The sequence below is a fragment of the Volvox carteri genome, assembly GCF_000143455.1.
Source record: "Volvox carteri f. nagariensis unplaced genomic scaffold VOLCAscaffold_8, whole genome shotgun sequence".
NCBI lineage: Eukaryota > Viridiplantae > Chlorophyta > Chlorophyceae > Chlamydomonadales > Volvocaceae > Volvox > Volvox carteri.
In genome coordinates this window covers 2,072,308-2,092,768 of record NW_003307551.1, presented here as the reverse complement: position 1 = coordinate 2,092,768, position 20,461 = coordinate 2,072,308, and the positions used below count along the sequence as shown (strand labels likewise).

Genomic DNA, 20,461 nt, shown 5'->3' with positions numbered 1-20,461 from the left:
GGGGGGGGGGGGGGGTAAAGGAGGAGGTGGGGGGGCTAAGGGGCAGGCGGTGGCAATCAGGAAAGGTCACTGCAACGCTCCCATAGGGCTGTAGCGCATTGCTCCAGGGCGCTCATTGTCCACTGGCTGTCGATTTCCTGTTGCACGGCATCATCAGGAGGGCATACTTCCAGCCAATTTACTTAGTCGCACCCAATCACACATCAAACCCTAGTTGCCACATTGGTTCCCACATTCACGTACAAACTGGCCCGTACAAACCGACAATTGTCTTCCGTGCCTGCAGGCAGCCTATAAGCGAGCAGCAGTATGCTGCCAACGTGGAGCGGCTCCAGGGGGGCATCGCGGAGGCTCGATTGGTACGACACCTATGTGGTAACCCCGGCCCTGATAGGAACCTGAAAAGTGTGTGTGTGTATTTGCAAACGGCTTGGTGCATTCTTTTACTTTCCACCGTAATGATTTCGAGGATTGGGAGGTGGCTGCCCTCCCTCCGTCCCTCCCCTCTCCTCCCCTCTCTCCATCCCAACATACAGGTCGTACACACATACATACACACATACCGCACCACCGACACACACTTACTAGGCCGGGAATTCGGCTCCCCCCCACACACACCGCCGTCTTTTCAGGAGTACGACACTGCTGCGGAGCAGGAACGCAAGGCGCAGATGGCTTACGAGGCTGCGGCGGGGCTCGTTGCGCAGGTGCTGCTGGGGCCGGGGGGTGGGGAGCGGGGGTTGAAAGTGTGTAGATGTGAATGGTGCGTGAGAGGGTTGTGCTGGCCCGTTGTAGTGATGACCAGCGGGGGGAGATGGGTCGTAAGAGGAAGTGTGTGTGTGTGTTTCGGCTCCCTCCCCTGCCTGTCTGCGGGCCGCTGCTGCCCTGGTCCACTTCTCCCTATCCTTCATGCCTATTCCCACCATCTCATCTTCCCCTCCCCCGCACACACACGCACACACACCCGCAGGCCTACGCGGCGGTGGGGGAGCTGCAGCGGCGGCGGCTGGAGGCGGAGCGCAGGCAAGAGAGGGGCCCGGGGAGTGTGTTGGTTCGGGAGGGAAAGTGGGGGCGCTGTGGAACGTCGCAGGGACAGTGGGGGCCGATTAGTCGCGGCGCGCGGCTCACGGGGAGGTCTCTCGGGCCATGGAGCTCAGGACAGCATCGCGAGCGAGCTTAGCGCTCGACGGCTTGCGCTTCTCCAGCTTCCCTCCGCCTTACTCCCCCCTCCTGGTGGGGCCGCCGGGGTGGCTTTTGCCTTTCCCCCTCTCTCTCCCTGTTGTCCTATGTCCCTTGCATGTTCGCCCGGCCGTACTAACTACTAACCACTAACTGCCGCAATGGCTTTGGCGTTCCGGCGGGGCAGGGCGGCTGATGCTGCGCGAGCTGCGGCTGCGGAGGCGGAGCGGGAAGTCCGGGCGGCTGAGGCGGCGGCAGTGCAGGCCCGGGAGGCGGCTTGGCGGGAGGCGGAGCGGGCCCTGAGGGTCCTGCAGGGCAGGATGGCCGCCAGCAACCGGATAAGGGGGTAGGCGGAGTGCCGGGGGGGAGCCGGGGGGGAGCGCCCTCCAAGGGGAGGGGATAGGGGCAGGGGTACCTGCGTGCGGCACGTGCGTGTGTATGGTGTTGATGTTGGGGACGCCCCTGGAGGTGCGGGGGGGGGGGGAGCCGGCTGTGGCGGGTGTGGAATGCAGCTGTAGCTGTGTAGGCGCAGGGATGTATCTGCCTCTCGGGCCCCCTGTTCCCCTCCCCCCTTTTCCCGGGCCCCCCGGGTTTCCCCCGGACTCCCCGACCCGAATTACTGGCCACTGCCGCCGGGCTCCGGCGGGGAAATACACACACACACTCGCCAACTAGCTTCTGCCTGCACCACTTGCTTTCCACTGCGCTGTACGACTCCCCCCGTCACGAAACCCAACGTCCCGGCCGCGGCGGTAGGGACCTGCTGGCGGCTGCCTCCGACCTGGAGCGGGTGGTTTCGGAACTGGACCAGGCGGCAGCTACCACCGCTGACACTTGGGACGCCGTACACTTCACCACCAACACCTCTACCACCGCCGCTGGTGCACAGAGCGACATTGGGACCCACCCCTTCGGGGCGGGTACGACACCGGATACGACGTTGGGATTGCCGTACCATGAAGACGCGCGTAAGTACGGCGAGGGTATCCATTGTAAAATGATATCTTATGCGAGGAGGCGAGCTACCTGAAAAGATTACTTTCCCAGTGATTACGTCATGACTAGACATTACGCAGACGGTGGCGAATGTGGTTTTAATAATCAAGCTAATGCCGTGTTGTCTTCAGTGGCGGCAACGGAGGCGAGCGGTGGTGGTGGTGGTGGTGGCGGTACTCCGGAGCAGTTGTTGGCTGCGGCCAGGTCGGCGGCGGCTGCGGGGCGCGAGGCAGCAGCGGCGGCCGGTCGGTGGGTGGCGGGCTGGCGGGATGCGGTGTCGGAGCTTGCGGCTGTCCAGAGAGACGCCAACCCTCGGTCCGAGCTGCGGGGCAGGTACGGCACCCAGAGGTGGGGTGGTGAGGGGCTGGTTGCCGGGTTGGTTTCTGTTTGAATACTCCTGTCCGGGAGGGGGGATGATATGCAAAAGGGAGAGGGGGGAAAGGGCCTTATGAAGCGGCGCGACGTAGCACCTGCCCGGCAGACCCCGGGAAAGGGGGGCGGCAGGGAAAAGGCCGGAAGGCGGTATTCCCTGCACCAATTTGGGCTCCCAAAACCGCAACCCCAAGGCGGAATGGCGGCCCCTCCATCGGCCCTCTATCCCTGACTCCCCCTGCCCTTAGGTGCCGCCCGCGTTGACTGATCCTCGTACGACCTTTTGACGTGCCGTACACGATCCAGTGTGTCGTACGCACCGCGCCACCCCACCCTGCTCCACATAGGGCCCAACGTGAGCTTGCGGATGTTGAGATGCAGCTGGCAGAGGCGGAGGCGGATGTGGTGAGTGGGTGGAAAGAAGGGGTGGTTCACCTTCCCACAACCGCCTTCCCTGGGAACGTAACGGTTCGTATCCCCCCGTTTTCCCTATATACATACACATACACACAACCTGCCACGTGCCCCTGATGTCGGACATGGCCGCCTTGACAGCCCCCGTTACCTCTTCTCTTAACCCCCCCCCTCCTGGCCCCTCTCCCCCCTCCCGCCCCCCCACCCCGAAGGCCGCCTCCAACGCCCACCTAGCCGCCCTCAGTCAGGCTGATCGAGCGCTCGGTCGCAGCGGCATACCCAGCCTGGTGCTGGAAGATGTGTTGGCGCAGCTGCAGGTGGGTGGGAAGGCCATTCTGTACGGAAGCACGGGCAGTACAGCTGAGCTGGAGTAGCGCTCTGTGCATCCTCCTGGCCCTGGGGACGCACCTTTTGGCGAGGTGGTCGCCTGGGTTGCCACCTAGGGCCGCTGAGCCCTCCTACTTACCCCGCCGCACTCCACCACTCTACCTGCACCCACATGCACACACGCAACCAGGCCTACACTGCCGGCTACCTGAATGAGCTGTGTGACGGCTTTGTGCTGGAACTGCGGGCCACCAAGCCACCGGCCGGAGGGGCAGGAGGGGGCGACGGCGGGGGCGGGAGCGGGGGCAAAGGCGGAGGCGGGCGCGGCAGCGGAGGCGGAGCCAAGGAGAAGGAAGAAATTTCAAAGGCGAGGCGTGGGCGGGAGGTGTTGTGCGGGTTCAGCCGCCAGGTGCTCTGGAATGTCAGCAGTTTGACCTTGTACGGCCCCAGGTTATATACGAGGCCCACTTACCGGCCCATCTGTATTGCCCTCCGGGGAGCCCTTCACCGCTTGTCTGCCGCCGCTGCCGCTACTGCTGCTGGGTAGCCCCTTGTGTACCCCGAGTTTGATCATCCTGCTGCCGTACTCTTTTCTTACTCTCCCCTGGAGCCCTCCGTATGGCGGTGGTATATCCGCCTTGGTCTTCGTATTCAACGATTGTTTGCGCCCTGCCCCTTATCGCCGTGTCCATCCCCGCCGCCCGTACAGGTCATCAAGGTGCGCAACCCCATGGACGGCTCCCTTAGACAGCGGGATGTACGGCAGCTGTCCGGCGGGGAGAGGCGCCGTGTGGCCCTGGCGCTTTGCCTGGGTTTTGAGGAGCTTGCACGGCGGCGGCGGCGGCTGATGTGCAACGTGATGGTCCTGGACGAGGTACGGCACTGCTGTACGGAGTCAGGACCTGAGCGGGCCGTGCGTCAGTAGATGTGACTCCCGGCCTCCCCTTGTGTTCCCGCCTTCATCACACACCGCCTTCACACCCCTTCCCCTCCCTCGCTCTCCCTCCCGCTTTCAGGTTCTTCAGCAGCTGGACAACACAGGTTGTGAGCGGGTGGCTCGAGTGCTCCGAGACTTGCCGCACGCCAGTGTGCTGGTAGTAGGGCAGACGAACAGCAGCGTTACAGCCAACTTTGACCGGATGGACGTCGTGGTCAAAGAGGGTGGGGCGTCGTACGTGAGGTTAGGTCCGTGACCCCCCGGGGGTACTGGGCCCGTCCGCGAGCAGCCGCGCGGGGGGACCTGGACTTGGCCTGGCTTCATGTGACAGCTTGGGCATATCGTGAAACATTAGCGTGGCCGGACTTCTGATATTATATTGGGTGCAAGTGAAGCGGGGCCGGGCCAGCTGGGTGACCAGCTGCCGGACTTCTGTGTGTGTGTGTGTGTGTGTGTGTGTGTGTCTCTCTCTCTGTGTGTGTGTGTCCACATAAGTACCCACTCGTGAGGTTGAGGCACCCGTAGCCCCACCCGCACCCGCACCCGCACCCGCATTGGTGTGTGTGCAGCATACGTATGTATGTATGTGAGTGTGGGTGTCTCTGTGTGTGAGTGTGCGTTGCACATGTGCCCTCGGTGGTGGTGCCCTTACCCCCGGGGTGCCTCTGCTGCAAACCTGCCGCCGATACGGACCGGGGGCGAGAGGGGAGACGGGAGTGGAACGCAGGGAGGGGAGGGGTTGTCAAGGGCTTCCTACACCTCCCTGCTCAGAGCTACGTGGCTGAGGTTATCCAGTTGTCGCACACACACACACACAAACACACACAGAAGATGAAATGATAGGATCAGAAGAGGAAAACGCAATAACAGCACCTGTCGCAACCAAACGAAGGCCAGGCGTAAGCAGGCGGTGGGCAAGTAACACCTCCGCCTTGGGAGCAACCGATTTTCGGCAGCTGGTCCGTCGCTTGGCGTGCGGGGCCCCAGCCCACATGGGGCACGTATCGACGTACGCCGGCGGAGCCAGCGAAGTTCTTCAGGCGGTCGTTACGGGGGCGTAGGAAGGGGATAGGAAGGTCAACGGAGGGGTGTGCGGCATGCGCTAGGACCTGTCCAGGGGGGGGGAGGAGGGCGGATGCTTCCCCCTTCCCGGGCAAATGATATCCCGTCTCGCTGGTCTGTACTGATCTATAGCTTGTTAAGTGGCTGGGGTATGGGGATGTTGGGTCTTGAGGGAGGGGGGTGCCGTAGATCCGGTGTCTTCTCTGGAAGAATCCCTCACCTTCAAACGGGGCCTGACATGTGCCTTCTGGGGCCTTCTACCCCTGACGATGAGTAACTCCCCGCATCAACTCTCGTCCAGTGTCATGCTCGTTCCTAATCCCGCTATACCATGTTGTCGCGCCGCGTTGCGTAGCCACCGCGGCGCTTTTCGCTCCACTTTCCTTCTTTGAAAAGTTCATTGCTCATTCCGTATCAATTCCACTTTTCCTTCCTACGTTACACTTCGGTACACGTGCGGTAGGTAGCGTGACGCGGTGTGGACCAGATTGGGTTGTGCTTGTCGTACCGTACAGTTTTTGAGGAACGCTGCTTCTGTCCTGGGTAAATGATTGAGGAATTGCAAACTGGCCAAGTGCCTTATGTTCCAAAGATTAGTTACTAGTCATGTGCGGTGATGAAAAGTGTTCACGTTTGGCTTGACCCTCACCCTTGTGGTTGTGGCAAAAATTTGAAGTCGCCTTCAACACAACCAGACTATTTTACCGTTGGGGCTAGGGGAAGGTTTGCCGAGGTTGCCCTTGCACTGAGCTTGCACGTTCCAGGAAAAGACTTCAGCGCAACAACCCAAATCATAGTACGCACACAATTGCATAAAAAGATGTACTTCGATGACTCCATAAGCACATTCGTCCTAAAACCATCGGCCAGTTCCAACGCGTCCTGCAGGCCACTGGCCGGTGGGCAGCACAGAAACTCAGGACGGGCGTTGTGTTAAAATATCGAGCTCCCTAATAGGAATGTAACATATTAGTTATAAATACTCTGTAGTATTGGAGACCCGCTTTGAGCTTCAATACATTAGCGACGGTCTAGTCACGGCAGGCTATGTGAGGCGGTAACACACAGCATTGCTGAGGGAAAACGGATTATGCTCCTAGGTATGTCAGCTTTGCGACTCGCTCTGCAGCCGAGAGTCGATACATGTGGAGTTAGTAACCCTGCCTAACGTGTTTGAGCCGGTAACCGTCATACAGGCTAAATGCATACGAAGACCTCTCTATACATCCAAGAAACTTTTGCGAAGGAGCCTTTAGCGACCTTTGGGTGCCACCCTGGAGCATTCCTAGGAGACTCCACTCAGAGAGTCCCTCAGTATTTCGTAAGACCTGCTATAGTTACTTAGCATTCTAGGCTCAAGGCTTGCTTCTACTGCTATTGCTGCAAACGCACATTTACAAGTTGACTGTCAGCCCAACAACCCGACCAGCCGGCAATGCAGGCCCCGTCCGTTACCTAGGCCGGCAGGGCGCTTAGCTGCGCCTTTCCAACAAGGGCCAGAGGAGCAGCTGCCAGGATGACAGCAAGGAGAGGATAGCCCTGGTTCATGGTCGTCCTGGCAGTGCTCAGGCTTCCACTCCGGCTCATATCGCGCCTTTGCGCCTGGTGGCTTCGCATAGACCTCAAAACAGCAGAGCTCCTCAGGCGTCATGATAGAGGGGCTCTGCCTCCGCCTCAGCAGCACGACGTGAGGCAGGAGCCCAGCAACTCGACTCCTCGCCATCAGGCCAACATGAACGGCGGAGCCCCTGCGGGGCCTCACGCCAACCACGTCGCGGACCAGGATGAGAATGCTTCAAGCTCGAACCGGCAAACACCGGGCCATCTAGTCTATGACAAGTATGCCAGCCAGCGGCAAGCCTGGTGCGACTCCATCCGCGACCAGGTCCGGAGTGCCTCCACGTTTTGCTGATCGGCACGGAGAGCCGTGGCTGGTCACCGCTTTTACGCCTTTTCCTTTTGGAATGTCCTTATGCTCTTTCCACAGACACTTGCATGGAACTTCAACGCGTTTGAGCTATATTCAAGGACACATGGGAACCCGCTGGTTACCATCACCGTCACCCTGCTCGAAACCTACGAGCTTCTGGTAAGCGCCGTCCTTCTTAATGGGCTCAGGGATGTCCGTTTGCTGACCTTGACCTGTGAGCGCAGGACGGCTGGCTTCTGGACCGCGCGAAAGTCGTCAATTTCTTGTTGCGGGTGGAGCAGGAATACAACCCCAACTCGTATCACAACAACACACACGCAGCGGATGTCACACAAACAGCTGCAGTGATTCTGGAGAGCTTCAAGAAGCAAGTAAAGGAGATCCCTAAGCTCGAGTACTTCAGCATCATCATCGCCTCTGCGGTGCATGACCTAGGGCACCTGGGCGTCAACAACGACTTTCTTATTAACAGTCGGCATCCACGTGCCACTATGTACAATGACAAGTCTATTAATGAGAACTTCCATATCGCACGGGCTTTCGCTATAGCTCGGGAGTCCCCGGACCTGGACATCTTCAGCGGGTTCAACGTGGACGACCAGAAGCAAGTAGGTTATTCGTTTCGCCACCTTCACAAGCTCTTGAGGGTAATGAGCGGGTGCGGGTTGCGCTGCAGATACGGAAGCTCATGATCGAGACGGTGCTGTCGACGGACATGGCAGTGCACTTCGACTTGTTAAACCGGTTCACGACCCAGGTGGATGCAAAACCGGACCTTAGCGAGTGGACTGATCGCACGCTTCTGTACCAGATGCTCGTGCACTTAGCGGACATCGCGAACCCGTCGCGGCCGTTCCACCTGGCTCGGGGCTGGGCAGAGCGGGTCATCGAGGAGTTCTGCGACCAGGTGTGTCTTCATTTCTTGAACCAAATACTGCCATGCCTCTGGTTTATGCTAAGCGGTTCCCTCGCAGGGTGACCGTGAGGCCGCAATCGGCCTTCCCGTCTCGGCCATGTGCAACCGGACTACCATGAACATGCCGCGCGCGCAACTGGGTTTTATTAACATTTTTCTAAAGGTGTGTACATGCGATGTAATAGCAAGGTGTGCCTGGCCTGGCCGATATGGGTGAGTTAGTAATACCGCTGAGGCTGTCTGTCTTCTTGCGACTCTCCCGCTTACCTTGGGCGTGTTACCAGTGCGTGCCTCACCTGTTTAAACTTAGAACGCGTTTGCCATGCCCATGCAGCCTACCCTCACTTGCTTCGAGCGGGCGGCGCCGGATTTTGTCAGGATGGCGTTGGAGCACCTCGAATTGACCATTCGGGAATGGTCGGCACTGGATGCGGCGGGGCTGGTGCTCCCGCCGCACCTGATGCCGAAGCCAGCGCAGCAACAGGACGGGGCAGGCGGGCAGGGCCAGCAGCAGCAGCAACCGGCGCAGGGACAGGGGCAGCAGCAGCGTGCACCTGTGCCTCCGCGTCCGCAAGCGCCGACCCCTAGAGAGGATCGGCAGCTGCCACTGCGAACTCCGTGAGTAGCCATTAATTCGTTGCGCGTTGGCGCGTGCGGGGACAGTTCTGAGGCATCCAGCTGCCGGGACAGCGGCCAGGTTTGCTACGTCCTTCAGGCGAACCGATTGGCGCGCGCGGAACTAGTCGCCGTTAAGCTCGTAAGAGTGGGCTCGGGTGGTGCAATTGGCGTTGTACACCAGTTGCTATACGTGTGGTAAACACACCAGCATCCCCGAGTCTGAAACTACAGGTGCCGGAAGGGTTGAGATACCTGATGGGACAGTCCATGCACTCAGTGGGATAGGCTACTTGGGAACTTGCTCTCCCATGAAGGTCCATGCTTGGGCCGTTATGTCCCAGGGTGGGGGCTGGCATGTAACGTGAGTGACGTGCGCGTGATTTATGGGATCGAGGGTTTTACAGTTTAAGGTCCGTGAGGAGGCAGGAAATGCATCAAGCCCGGCCGTGCTTACATGGCACATCAGTGCCATGTACGGGTGTGCTCAGGCTGAACGGGCGATGATCGGTTCAAGACGGGAATCGTTGGGTTTCATGGCGCGGCACTTGTCCAGTCTGTTGTGGTCCACTCGGCAGCGGTACAGGAATCATCTTCACAATGGCTACGGCGAATCATGGCGGAAATCATGTGTGTTCCTTAAGATGTCCGTTGCTCGGGGCCACGATTAAGAGTGTCGGAGCTGTCGGGAAGTTAAGGTGGACAAAGCCACCAACCGCATTCGGGAGGGGTAACCAACGGGTGAGACTGCGATTTGACGTGGTTTGTGGCGGGTACGCATGGCCGTCACATCGTACCTGCACCCGCCGAATGTTTCAGTCGCCGACGGTAGCATATCAACCAGGATGTATGAGTGAACATGCGTATGCGCTGTGTTTCGTACTGGCGCTGACCCGCCAGCCTTGTTACAGGCCTTATGTCTGTTGCTGGTGCATGGGCATCCATGGTGTTTGAGCGTCCTCGGGCAGCTCCGTTAGGCAGGCTCTTGCATGCTGCGCTGGCGTTGGGGCTGTTCTTTCGCAATGGGTGGCAGGCTGTGGCTTAGTTGTTGAGCTTGATGTAGCGCATAGGCCCGCGTGAAGCCGAAGGCCGGAGTTGAGAATTGATTTAATGGTGTATTTGAACCGCTGTGACTACGTTTCCCTGGTATTATAGCTCAAATAACCACGGGATTTCGTTGTGAATCCCTCAGAATGGAAAGGAACCACTTCGATCATTGTGCCAATGCAAATGTGACAAGCGAGTCCAAACCGAATGCAACACCGCGTAACACTTGTCCTTGTTATCTGTATTGCATCAACTTGCTCGTGATGCGTGCGCTGGAGCCAGTAATGGCCAGCTCCTCGTTGCAAGTTTGTTCCCCGTGATTCGGTGCGACGGCGAAAAGCTTCGGCACATTTACAGAATACCGATTGCCGCTGCTATGGCGAACGGCATAACAACCCTCAGCGCGAAGGCTTCAGGCTATTTTTCCTAACGCCTGCCCCGTGAGATGTGCTACACGGTCTCTGCCCCTTCGCGATTAGCATCCTGTAGGCATGTTGTAACAAAAGGGAGGGGGGGTGTGCAGCAAGGTAACGACGGACAAATGCTACGGCGTCGTGACAAACACTGCTAGCCAACAAACGCGTAACGTGCACAATTGAGTATTAACGGGCTATTCCAAGCATCTGCACCTGCCAGGAAACACCCAAGTAGAGTTAACCCTCCGCAACAGGCGGCTTGCAGATGCGCATGGTACCTTTCAGCAAACCTGACTCGACTGGGCCCCACGTGGAACGACGGATAAAAGTGGTTCTTCCCACTGCTCCTATGTCCAGGAAACGTCGTCGTAACCCGTTCGGGTTGCGGTACCATGCATTGCCCGTCTCTACCAACTTGACTCCACACACAGTATACGTGTGCTGGTGCTCACCAGAGGAGGTAAATCAAGCATGTGCACAAACTCCAAGAAACTGTCACGCGCCAACAAGTACTAGCGGTCGTATTCCGCTGCCTGATTGCAGACCCCCAATCGAACTTACATTGTGTATGGTGGGCGGTGCCGCCACCGTGTTCCTTTCCAAGGGCACGCTGATGTACTGCTGCTTCATGGACCTGAAGCAAGTCTGCCTCGGGCATATGATGCGGCTCTCTGCCACTGCATCCATGCCTCTGCCGCGGTTGCTGGACAGGGCCCCCGGCGGGGGTTGAAGCGGGCCACGACATGCTTTCTCCATCGTTCCCGTCGCCGCTCCGGTCCTTCGATGGCGACGAATTGGAGGCGCCCGTCGAAACGTTGTTAGCGGCTGTTGGCAGAGGGAAATGACAAAGACCCAGACATGACCCGGCCGCCGAGGAGGAGGTAATCATAACGGGTTACAGGGGGTTGGGAAGATGAACACAGCGCAGCACCCCACGACACGACAGGGGTGGTGCCCGCTGTGCTAATGACGACGAGCGCCAAGCCACCTCTCAAACGCCCCAGAGGGTCCACCACCGCTAGGACGACGCCTTGGACCTCTGGTGACCTTCCTGACGCACAACGTCCCGTCGCATTCGTGTGCGATGATGGGCTGCGGTCGTCCAGGATGATTGCTCCATTAGCGCAACCAGCTTTTGCGAGGAAATAAAGACGCCATAATTGGACTACTGCGAGCCATATGACTACAACCAACCTCGCAACACGCCGCCTGCCAAACACAACACAAAGATGAAACTGAAAACCACCTCGGCAACCGCTGCCTACCTGCTACAGCTGCCTACCTGCTACGCCCGGCGGAGTCCTTTTTCGTTCGCTCCGGCCTTCATTGACGGCACTGCTGCCTCCATCACCGCCGCCGCTGCTGCCTCCTGCCCCTCCGCCGCCTTCCCACACACTTCTAAGAAGGTGGGGAGCGTGAGGACTCCCACCGGACGCCGTGCATTGCACCGCAGCCTGCACCGCCGTATCCGGCGACGCGCTCTGTGGCAGAACCCCCGCCGGCTGCTGCGGCAACTGCCTCAGCTCCTCTCCCGCCACACTCAACTCCGCTGAGTGAAGCTGCAGCTGGCTCAGCAGATCCTGCAAGACCGACTGTGATTGCCGCTGCGGCACCTGCAACTGCGGCATGGGTGTCTGCGACGGCGGCGGCTGGTGTCGCGGAGATGATGCTGAAGGAGGCTGTTGCAGCTCCGTGCTGCACGTGGGCGTCACAACCACCACGGGCAAGATCATCGCGTCGCCGCCAGCGGAGCCCAGGGCCTTACGGCTGGTCACGCCTAGCACCGCCGCGTCAAGTGAAGTCAGTGAGGGGCGTCCCGCCGAGTCCCCCGTCCCACTGCTGATGCCGGTAGAGCCATCGTCATCGCACTCTTGTGACGCAATTTTTGTCCGTAATGTTGAAGAGGCGCCACCACCGGGGAGGAGAGCTGCTCCAACGCCATCGCCACCACCACCACCACCGCTACTGCTGCTGCTGCTGCTGCTGCCAGCATCGCCGAGGCCCAAGGAGGGCGGTCTTGCCCGTCCAGTCGACAAAGTCCCGGCGACCACTTCACCGCCGCTCTCCCGTCCGCCATCATCGGCGGGGGCGCGCGGCACAGTCTGCAGCCATGCTGCCGCCTGGGAACTGCCCGGGGCTCCCACGACGCCGGTGCCACCGTTAACGCTTTGCCTTTCCTCCTTCTGCCCGACCTCGCCGCCACCACCACCACCAACGCTGCCGTCCACTTTGGCCGTGACGACGGCTTTGGCAGCTGCGGCAGCTGCGGTGTCGGTGGTTGTTGATACTGTCGAGGCACTCAGCCGCTGCGCACTTCCGCCGATATTTCTGGATCCTGTGCGCTGCAGGCTGTTTCCGCGGCTTGGCCCCGACAGCTGAATCGAGTTCTCCGCCAGACGAGCGGCGGGGACCACCGCGGCGCGGGCGGCTGCAACATTAACGGGATGTGGTAGTGGTGATGGGACGAATAAAGGGGAAGGGACGTGGAGAGGCGGCGCGGGCGAGCGTGGGGCGAGGCCGCCGAGGGGCTGTCAAGATTGTTGTGTTTTGGCTGCCCTAGAATGGTTCCAAGATTCCAATTCGCAAAAGGCGACCGCATCCGCCCCGGGGGTCTGCCCTCTTATCTTGCGGCTTCTAGCTGCTCGAATAAGCAAACGCGCACAACAGCATAGACGGTAAGAGGCACGTGGAGAGAAGACGAACCGCGAGCGAGAAGTGGAGGGGGGAAGGCCGATCGGATAAGGCTCCAGCCCTAGCTGTAACCTAGCTTATCCCCCCCCCCCCGGACGATGCGGTTGCCGCTAGCGTTTGTTTGCAGCAAGACAGGGGTGACACGGGAGGAGCATATCCCTCTGCAAAGGGGAGGGGTCTTAATGCATCCCCTGCCCTACGTCCACCGCCCAGCCGTGTGCGCAACTCCATTTCCACCCTCCCACTACCACCCACCTGCCACCACGGCACTTGCAATGATCTCCTGCTGTTGCATGAGCGAGCGGCTGGTGAGGGTCTTCTTGAGCGCCTCCCGCCCCGCCTGACCCAGCCGCCGCAGGTGGGGGTCAGACCCCGCCAGCAGCCGTTCCCGCTGCTGCTTGCGCAGGTGCATGGCGCGGAGGGACCACACAGGCACCTGGAACGAGTCCTGCGGGGACCACTCGGAGCGAGCCCGAGCCCACGCAGCGAGGAGGACGGACGTCCCGAGGACGGGCGGGCGGGCAGGGAAGGGTGAAGAGGGTTGCGGTTGCACGGCGTGAAGGGGCTGTCGAGTGAGAGGGGTGAGGCGCTGAGGTAGGCGAGCAAGGAAAGGCAAGGAAAGGCAAGGAAAGGCAAGGAAACCACCCGGTCCGGAGCCCTGTCTTGGCTTATAGCCAGGAGGGGCAAGAGGAAGAGGAGGGGGAGGAGCGCGGGGTGGGGCCTCAAGAGCAGTAACACCCAGCTGCCAGCATTCGCGACACGTATAATTTCTTTTCCGGCGCTTTGCCCCTCCTCCTCTTTGCCCGCGGCTCCCCCACAGACACAGTCCCCAGTCGGAGCCCTCCTCCTCTTCCGCCTTAACACGGGTCCCAAAACCCGGCCTGCACGTGTTACCGTGGTATCCCCTAAAACCCCCTTTCCCCCGGCCAGAGGGCCCTACTAACCGCGTATTCCGTGGAGGGCACGTACGGCGCACGTATACCCACGGGTACGGCAACGCTTGTCAGGTCAATTTGCTCCACCACCTCCTGGATGTGCTCAGGGGTCAGCACCTCATCGCTGTGCACCCAAGGGGACAGTGAGGAGTGTGTGTGTTGGGGGGGGGGAGTTAAGTAGAGGGATGTCGTTACCGGAATGAGAAGGGTGGGGGGAGGAGGGAGGAGGGAGGAGGGCGGGGCGGGGGCCAGCAGGATAGCTGCCAGGAGCACCAAGGAGAGCGGACCAAGAGGCGGTAGGGGCGCAGCAGGGGCCGTGTGCCCTGTCAGGCGGTTACCACCACCATCACCACCACCGCCACCACCGCCACCAAACAAAGCCTCCCTCACCCTTCACCCCTCACCTGAAGTAAAGTACTCGCCATGCGCCGCCCGTTGTGAGCTGAGCTCCCTAATCATTTCTGCCAAGGACGGAAAACACACAGCCGGCTCCAGCACCACCCTCCAGCCGCGCTGCAACCCCATCCCCCAGCGGCCCAAACCAGGCCCCACCCACCCACCCACCCACCCACCCACCCACCCACCCACCTGCCAGCCCGAATCCTGAGGCTCTCATCCTCCGCCAGCTTAGTGGCGACCAGCTGAAGGATGCGGGCCTTGTCACCCTGAACCGCCAGGGCGGTAAAGAGGGGCCAGGGAGGGGGCAAGGAAGAAAACATGCGCGGTCGGCTAAGCGGCCCAGAGACAAGCCCCTGCTGATCCAAGTACGAATCTTCTTAGCCCCCTTCTTCACACACATCATCACTGCAAGTATGGAGGCGGTCGGCAACACCAGCACGCCCTGCCCTGCCCTGCCCGACTAACCAGCGATGCCATCCGCTAGCTAGTCGCAGGTAGTCGCGGCAAGGCGCATGCACCTCTTTCCTTTCCCCCCCTCTGCGCTCCCCGCCATCAGCACGATCCCGTCCCTTAGCTATCTTCCGACCCCGGAATGTCTGACCCGCGTGAGCCCCCGTCCCTCCCTTTCCCCCCACCCACCCCACCCCCTCACAAGCTGCCCAGGCGCCATGAGGGCCTTACGGCTGCTGGCTGCGGTGGAGGTCCCGCTGGGCGGCACGGGGGAGTTCCCCCCCGCCACACCGCTGCCCGTGTGGGACCCCAACGAGATACCCAAGGCGATGTGGCGGAACGCGGCCCGGTCCAGGTCCTTGAGCAGGGCCACCCCGTCAATCTGGGAACACACAACGGGTTTGGGAGGGGGAGCGGACAAGCGGTGCCGGCGGTGTGTATGTGTGTGTATGTGGGCGCCAGGACGGATTGCAGCTTTGGTGGGCGGGGAGAGGTGGGGGGACTTTATAAAGGGGCTCTGCTTAAAGGCCTCTCGCGGGTGAGCGCTTCTGGGGTGAGCTCTCCCCGCTCGGTTCCATGGCTCCCATCCAACTCAGCTCAGCCGCCCCCTCGCCCCTGCCCGCCCACCACAACGTCACCGCAACCCGGGTAGCCGCCCAGGTGAGGTCACCTCGACCGCGCTCACCCACCGGCCCGCCGACCCGCTCTCTTGCTCGCTGAGGCCTCCCTGGACTGGTCGGTCGCGTGCGTGTCTGTCTGTGTATCTGTGTAAGGCTCCGAGGTGCGCCATCCCCTCGCAGCGTACCGACGGTCTCTTCCCCCCCCCACACGCACTCAAAATAAGTAGCACCCACCCACCCACCTACCCACCCACCTTCCCGCCGCCCATCTCCGCGTCCATCTCGCCGGTGTCCCTCCCCGCTGCGGCCTCGGCCGCCCCGTTGGCGCCCGCTCGCGCCCTCTCCTGAGGCCGGGCCTCGTCAGCCCGGTAGAGGATCGTGATCAACCTGAGGCGCTTCTGCGGCATCGCCACGCCGTTCCTGTTGAGCATCTCCTCCAGCAGGTGGCTGGGGAAGGCTGACCCATGGGTCGCCATGATGCCCTCCAGATCCGAGCGATAGTCCACGTGATGCGCGAGCAGCAAGCCAGTTAGCTGAGCCAGCGCGCGGGGCTGCGGAATGCCGTCACATCACATCACATGACATCCCATCAGGTCGAATGATATCGCAGTGTAACCACAACCAGTGGCGTGTGTAGCCGTTGTTCGCGTTTTCATGTGTACATGCAGTTACACGAGAGGAAGGCAGCGGAGGGGAGGAAGGCAGCGGAGGGGAGGAAGGCAGCGGAGGGGAGGAAGGCAGCGGAGGGGAGGAAGGCAGCGGAGGGGAGGAAGGCAGCGGAGGGGAGGAAGGCAGCGGAGGGGAGGAAGGCAAGGATGGCTCTCTGCACTGTACACTCTGGGCGTGTGCACCCAAAGTGTGGTCTAAAGGGGCTCCCATGGGGGGACGGGGGGGGGAAAGACGAACCACGAAGGAGTGAAGCTGCTGCCAGGGCAAGTGTGTACGAAGAGTAGGACATGGGGGGAGTGTACTACCCTGTGATAGGGAGGGGGTTGAGAGCGAGAGCGAGAGCGAGAGAAGGGGAGAAAGAGGGGATGGAGAAAGAGGGAGGGGAAGGGGTCGGCTCGGCTCTGCTGGAGAGGGCCCGCGGGCACATCCACATCCACATCCACATCTCTTCCCCCCCCACGTCTTCCCCACCCAGCTCAGCTAAACCAACCGCCGCAAGGTCGGTCCCTTTCAGATCTCCTGCAACCCACCGACAACCCCAGCGGCCCCCCCCCCAAACACCCTTCTTACAAATGCGGGTAAGGCGTATGTGCGTGTTATACATGGTCACACATGCATGCACACGTGGGCTCCTTTGCCCCCCCGCTTCCAAAAACCCCATCCGAACCGCCACAGTCCTCACCACTCCAGGTGACTTGGCACCGGTGCGCATCTCCACACCAGGGTGTGACCCGGGTGACTCTACCCCGGCCGCCCCCTACCTCCTACCTCCAGGGTGTGACCCGGGTGACTCTACCCCGGCCGCCCCCTACCTCCTACCTCCAGGGTGTGACCCGGGTGACTCTACCCCGGCCGCCCCCTACCTCCTACCTCCAGGGTGTGACCCGGGTGACTCTACCCCGGCCGCCCCCTACCTCCTACCTCCAGGGTGTGACCCGGGTGACTCTACCCCGGCCGCCCCCTACCTCCTACCTCCAGGGTGTGACCCGGGTGACTCTACCCCGGCCGCCCCCTACCTCCTACCTCCAGGGTGTGACCCGGGTGACTCTACCCCGGCCGCCCCCTACCTCCTACCTCCAGTCGCCCACGTATCAAAACCGGCGGCAGGCAGCAGGCCACCGCATTACCGGACACTTTCCGACCACGCACCTCGCCCAAAGAAGATATCATTTTGAGCAGCTTCCGAGAGCTGCTAGCCGCCGATGCCGACGGCGCCACGGGGTTCCTCGCCGCGACATCCCCTTCCCGGCCTCCGTCGGACCCCCTGGAGCTCTTTCCCGAATCAGTTGGCAGCAGCAGCCGCACCCGGGAGGTTTTGCCGCTGATGCCCAGCGCCGCCGTCGCCGGCCCCCTTGCGGTGGTGGTACCACGGGCGGCACTGGCGGGCCCGTCGGTGCCGGAGAGGTCACTGAGCTGGCCGTTGGATGTCACAAAGCGCACGGCCGGGGCCGCCTGTCGGACGCTCTTGAATGACGGCGCCTCAGCCAGGAGAGGGACTGGGCTGCCGCTTTTGCCGCCGCTGTGTTGGCCCGGGTGCTGCTGTTGCGTTTCTTCTAACTGGGATCTCAGTTCAGACAAGACAGAGGAAATCGAGTTCGACCTTTGCGCACCCAGGCCGCCGGCGGCGTCGGCCCGCAGCTGCTTCACGGTCGCGTGTTGGAGGACGGGAGGTGAGTCCTCGGTGCGGCCGGACGTTGATGCCCCCGGCTGCATCCGCTGCTCCGCTTCCCTGGACGCGTCGTCTTGTTGGGTTGCTTCTCCAAGTGCTGTGCCTCCGACAGGTGTTGGATTGCACGCGTGCGACGACGCATTTCGCTTTGCCAACCAACATACGCATAGACCACCATACGCTTTCCACATATGCCTCCAGTTACGTGTCTTCAGCAAGCTGCGTAAGCCTCATCCGAGGCTCCTCGCGGCGTTAACTCGGTGAAGGGCCAATAGGGTGCCGAAAGCCGTGTGCGCCAAGCCGACAGTAGCATCACATAATTGTGACTGCCAACATATCAGTAACGTTTCACCGGACAGACTCTGAAGCGAAAAGTTTGTTCGTATCAGCGGTGGTAGTTGTTTCACCAGTAGGCAAGCTCTCAGCTGGTAGCGGTTAAGCTAAAAACACCACAATAAAAATAAGTTTACCAGGAAGGAATTACTTTAAATACATATGAAAGGCCTTTTGGCAACAAAGCAAAGGTTTCCATGAAAATTGTAAAAGAAAGTGCAAGTATGGACTCTGCATGACATGTAGGAGATATGTCTTCCACTTCATCATTTGCATCAATCGTCCCCAACTGTCAGCGAAGGTGTGGACATGTCTCAGTGCCGTACAAGAGGCACAAGAAGGTAGAATCTGTGCGACAAGGGGGATAAGTCGGAGTTTTTTTCTTCATCCTATAATTACCTCAAAACATTCCATGGTAGGCTTGGATTCATGTGCTTCCCAGGAGGCTTTCGATTCGCCACGTTGCGTAGTAAAATTGTCATCATTTTATACTAATTTGTACGAAAGAGTTCACTAGCGTAGCTAGGTATTTTTGCCCGACTCAAACATTCGGGTGCTATTTACAGGCTTTTCATTAAGCAGCTCTCAAGCAAACGATATGCAGGTACGACTGCCGAATAAAAACTCCGTACAACTCCAAAATGCGAAGGCCACGGCCTGCCACGCAAAGGCCAGCTCTCGAAAGCCGAGAATGTGTCCCAGGTGTGATTCGCAACGCGCTCATGCACAAATGGGTAATTGCCTGCCTGGGTAGCAGATAGCAAATAGCAATGAAAACACATGTGACCTCGTGAAGCGGAGCGTTACATCACGCAGGGAACAAAAAAACAGATGCGTTTTGGCGTTCAGAGCTAGGCCTGGCGATGAATCCCAGCGCAGATGCCCCCCAACGCGGCGCCGCACCTCAGCTCCTGATAGCCACTTGGCCAAGCTGCTTTACTTTTGGTTTGCTTGACATATCAGCCTTGCGTGAATATGGCTTCCAGATCCATATAACCGGTTGCCCTGCAAGCATACCATGCTTTGCTGCAGAGCTTTCTTCTGCACGGCTACTTGTACATATCCGGTGGTCACACCCCGTCCCGTCTGCACAACGTCGTTCCTCTTGTCCGTAAAGGCAGGCTGTCACTGCTGCCGCTATACCTTGTAAAACGTGTTCCGGTTCCTCTTCGTCCTCATCGTCCGCTTAACCACAGTACTTATTACAGGTCATCAACACACTGGCGCAGCCTCGCATCTTGATGCATATAGGCGGGCTGTACTATACACACGAAAGCAAGGTTCTTTTCCGTGGTCAGCGCTTCCTCTTTCCGTTGGGCACAGATACCTCATACTTCCTGTCGGTCTCACGCGCACAGCACTACTCCACCACATCTCTTAGTCCAAGTACTCACATCGCGCATTCGTCTTCCTCTGTTCCTTTTCAACAAGCCGTAGCCCCCTTCGCCTTCCAAACAGACGCATTCGCACTTCACCCCAGTCCAATACGGCAGCCATCAGCTATATCTACAGTTCCTTCAATCCTTCCGTAGCCAAACCTAATAATACGCGGCCAGCTGCTTCACCAGATACCCACAATGATTTCGATTGTCGAATACCTTGGCCTTCCGAAGTTCCGACTTTGCTAGCAGTGTCGGGTTGGGTTATTAGGCGGTCCGGAAACGCACACTTGACAACACATCAACCATGCGCCAACAACTGTAATGGTTACGTTAAGCTCGAGCTGTTGAACAAAACGGACCAGCACCTCAACCCCTGCTCAACTTCGCGTGGCAAGCTGTCGTGCAACCGTAGTGCCTGTAAGCTTGATGACTTTTGAACTGGAGGCGGCTCAAAAAAGCTTGGAATTTTGCGGTGCTACTAACGGTTGGAGAACGTTTGGACATGATTTGCTGGTTGTTTTAAAAATTGGTGAAGGCAACAGTGCATGCCCGCCCTACATATGCCCGGCTTGCTGAGTGGCCACTGACCAACCCAGCCAACCCAACCAGCTAGCCAGCCGACGTAGCGCGAAACAAACGAGAAATCTTGAGCCCGCTATAATCACCTGGCCAGGCGGCACAAGCGGCAGAGGCGGCGGGCAGCGGCAGAGGCAGCGGGCAAAGGACATGCGAACGAAGGGAAACGGTGTGTGAGCAACAAGAAAACGAACACGAAAAGGAATGCGAAGAGCTGATGAATGGAAAAAGGACAAATAAGGAAGGTAACTATAGATTCAGCAAAGACCGATATGAAAGAAGTGCAAAGCAGTGAAGCTCGGCGGAGACCAGGTAAAGGGATTGAGCGCGGGCCGGGGCCAGCACCTGGCTCCCACCAGCTCGTGCACACCAGGGGCATGTGCATGCAGCTCCGCAGTGCCTAAGGGTTGCTGATGAGTCGATGAGGTCCCAGCGTCGCGCGGTGACATAGAGGCGCTGGTTGGCCACAGGCCCACATCGTGCCCTGTGGCCTGTTATCCATCCGACCTGCTGCAATCTGGGCTGA

General features: G+C 59.8%; 3 protein-coding genes across 3 annotated transcripts in view; all 3 read left to right on the top strand.

Moving 5' to 3' along the window:
* The first annotated feature begins 6,658 nt into the window (after positions 1 to 6,658).
* On the top strand, positions 6,659 to 8,980 carry pde2 (3'5'-cyclic nucleotide phosphodiesterase). Its single transcript, XM_002948057.1, has 6 exons — positions 6,659 to 7,172; positions 7,275 to 7,376; positions 7,442 to 7,825; positions 7,894 to 8,124; positions 8,192 to 8,296; positions 8,468 to 8,980. The coding sequence occupies exons 1-6, from the start codon at positions 6,834 to 6,836 to the stop codon at positions 8,753 to 8,755; spliced, it is 1,449 nt and encodes a 482-aa protein (XP_002948103.1). The 5' UTR covers positions 6,659 to 6,833; the 3' UTR covers positions 8,756 to 8,980.
* Positions 8,981 to 15,529: 6,549 nt separating this feature from the next.
* Positions 15,530 to 17,300, top strand: VOLCADRAFT_57564 (uncharacterized protein; the record flags this gene model as incomplete). Its single annotated transcript, XM_002948056.1, has 3 exons — positions 15,530 to 15,674; positions 16,699 to 17,063; positions 17,172 to 17,300. Coding segments are annotated over 3 exons (639 nt in total), but the record flags the coding sequence as incomplete, so codon positions are not given.
* A 2,907-nt stretch (positions 17,301 to 20,207) lies between these two features.
* The window catches only part of VOLCADRAFT_88378 (uncharacterized protein), a gene marked incomplete at both ends in the record, with an annotated part of 12,830 nt that continues 12,576 nt past the window's right edge, over positions 20,208 to 20,461 (top strand). The window contains one exon of the mRNA XM_002948055.1: positions 20,208 to 20,247. Coding sequence (XP_002948101.1) covers positions 20,208 to 20,247 — 40 coding nt within the window. The remainder of the gene's footprint in view (positions 20,248 to 20,461) is intronic.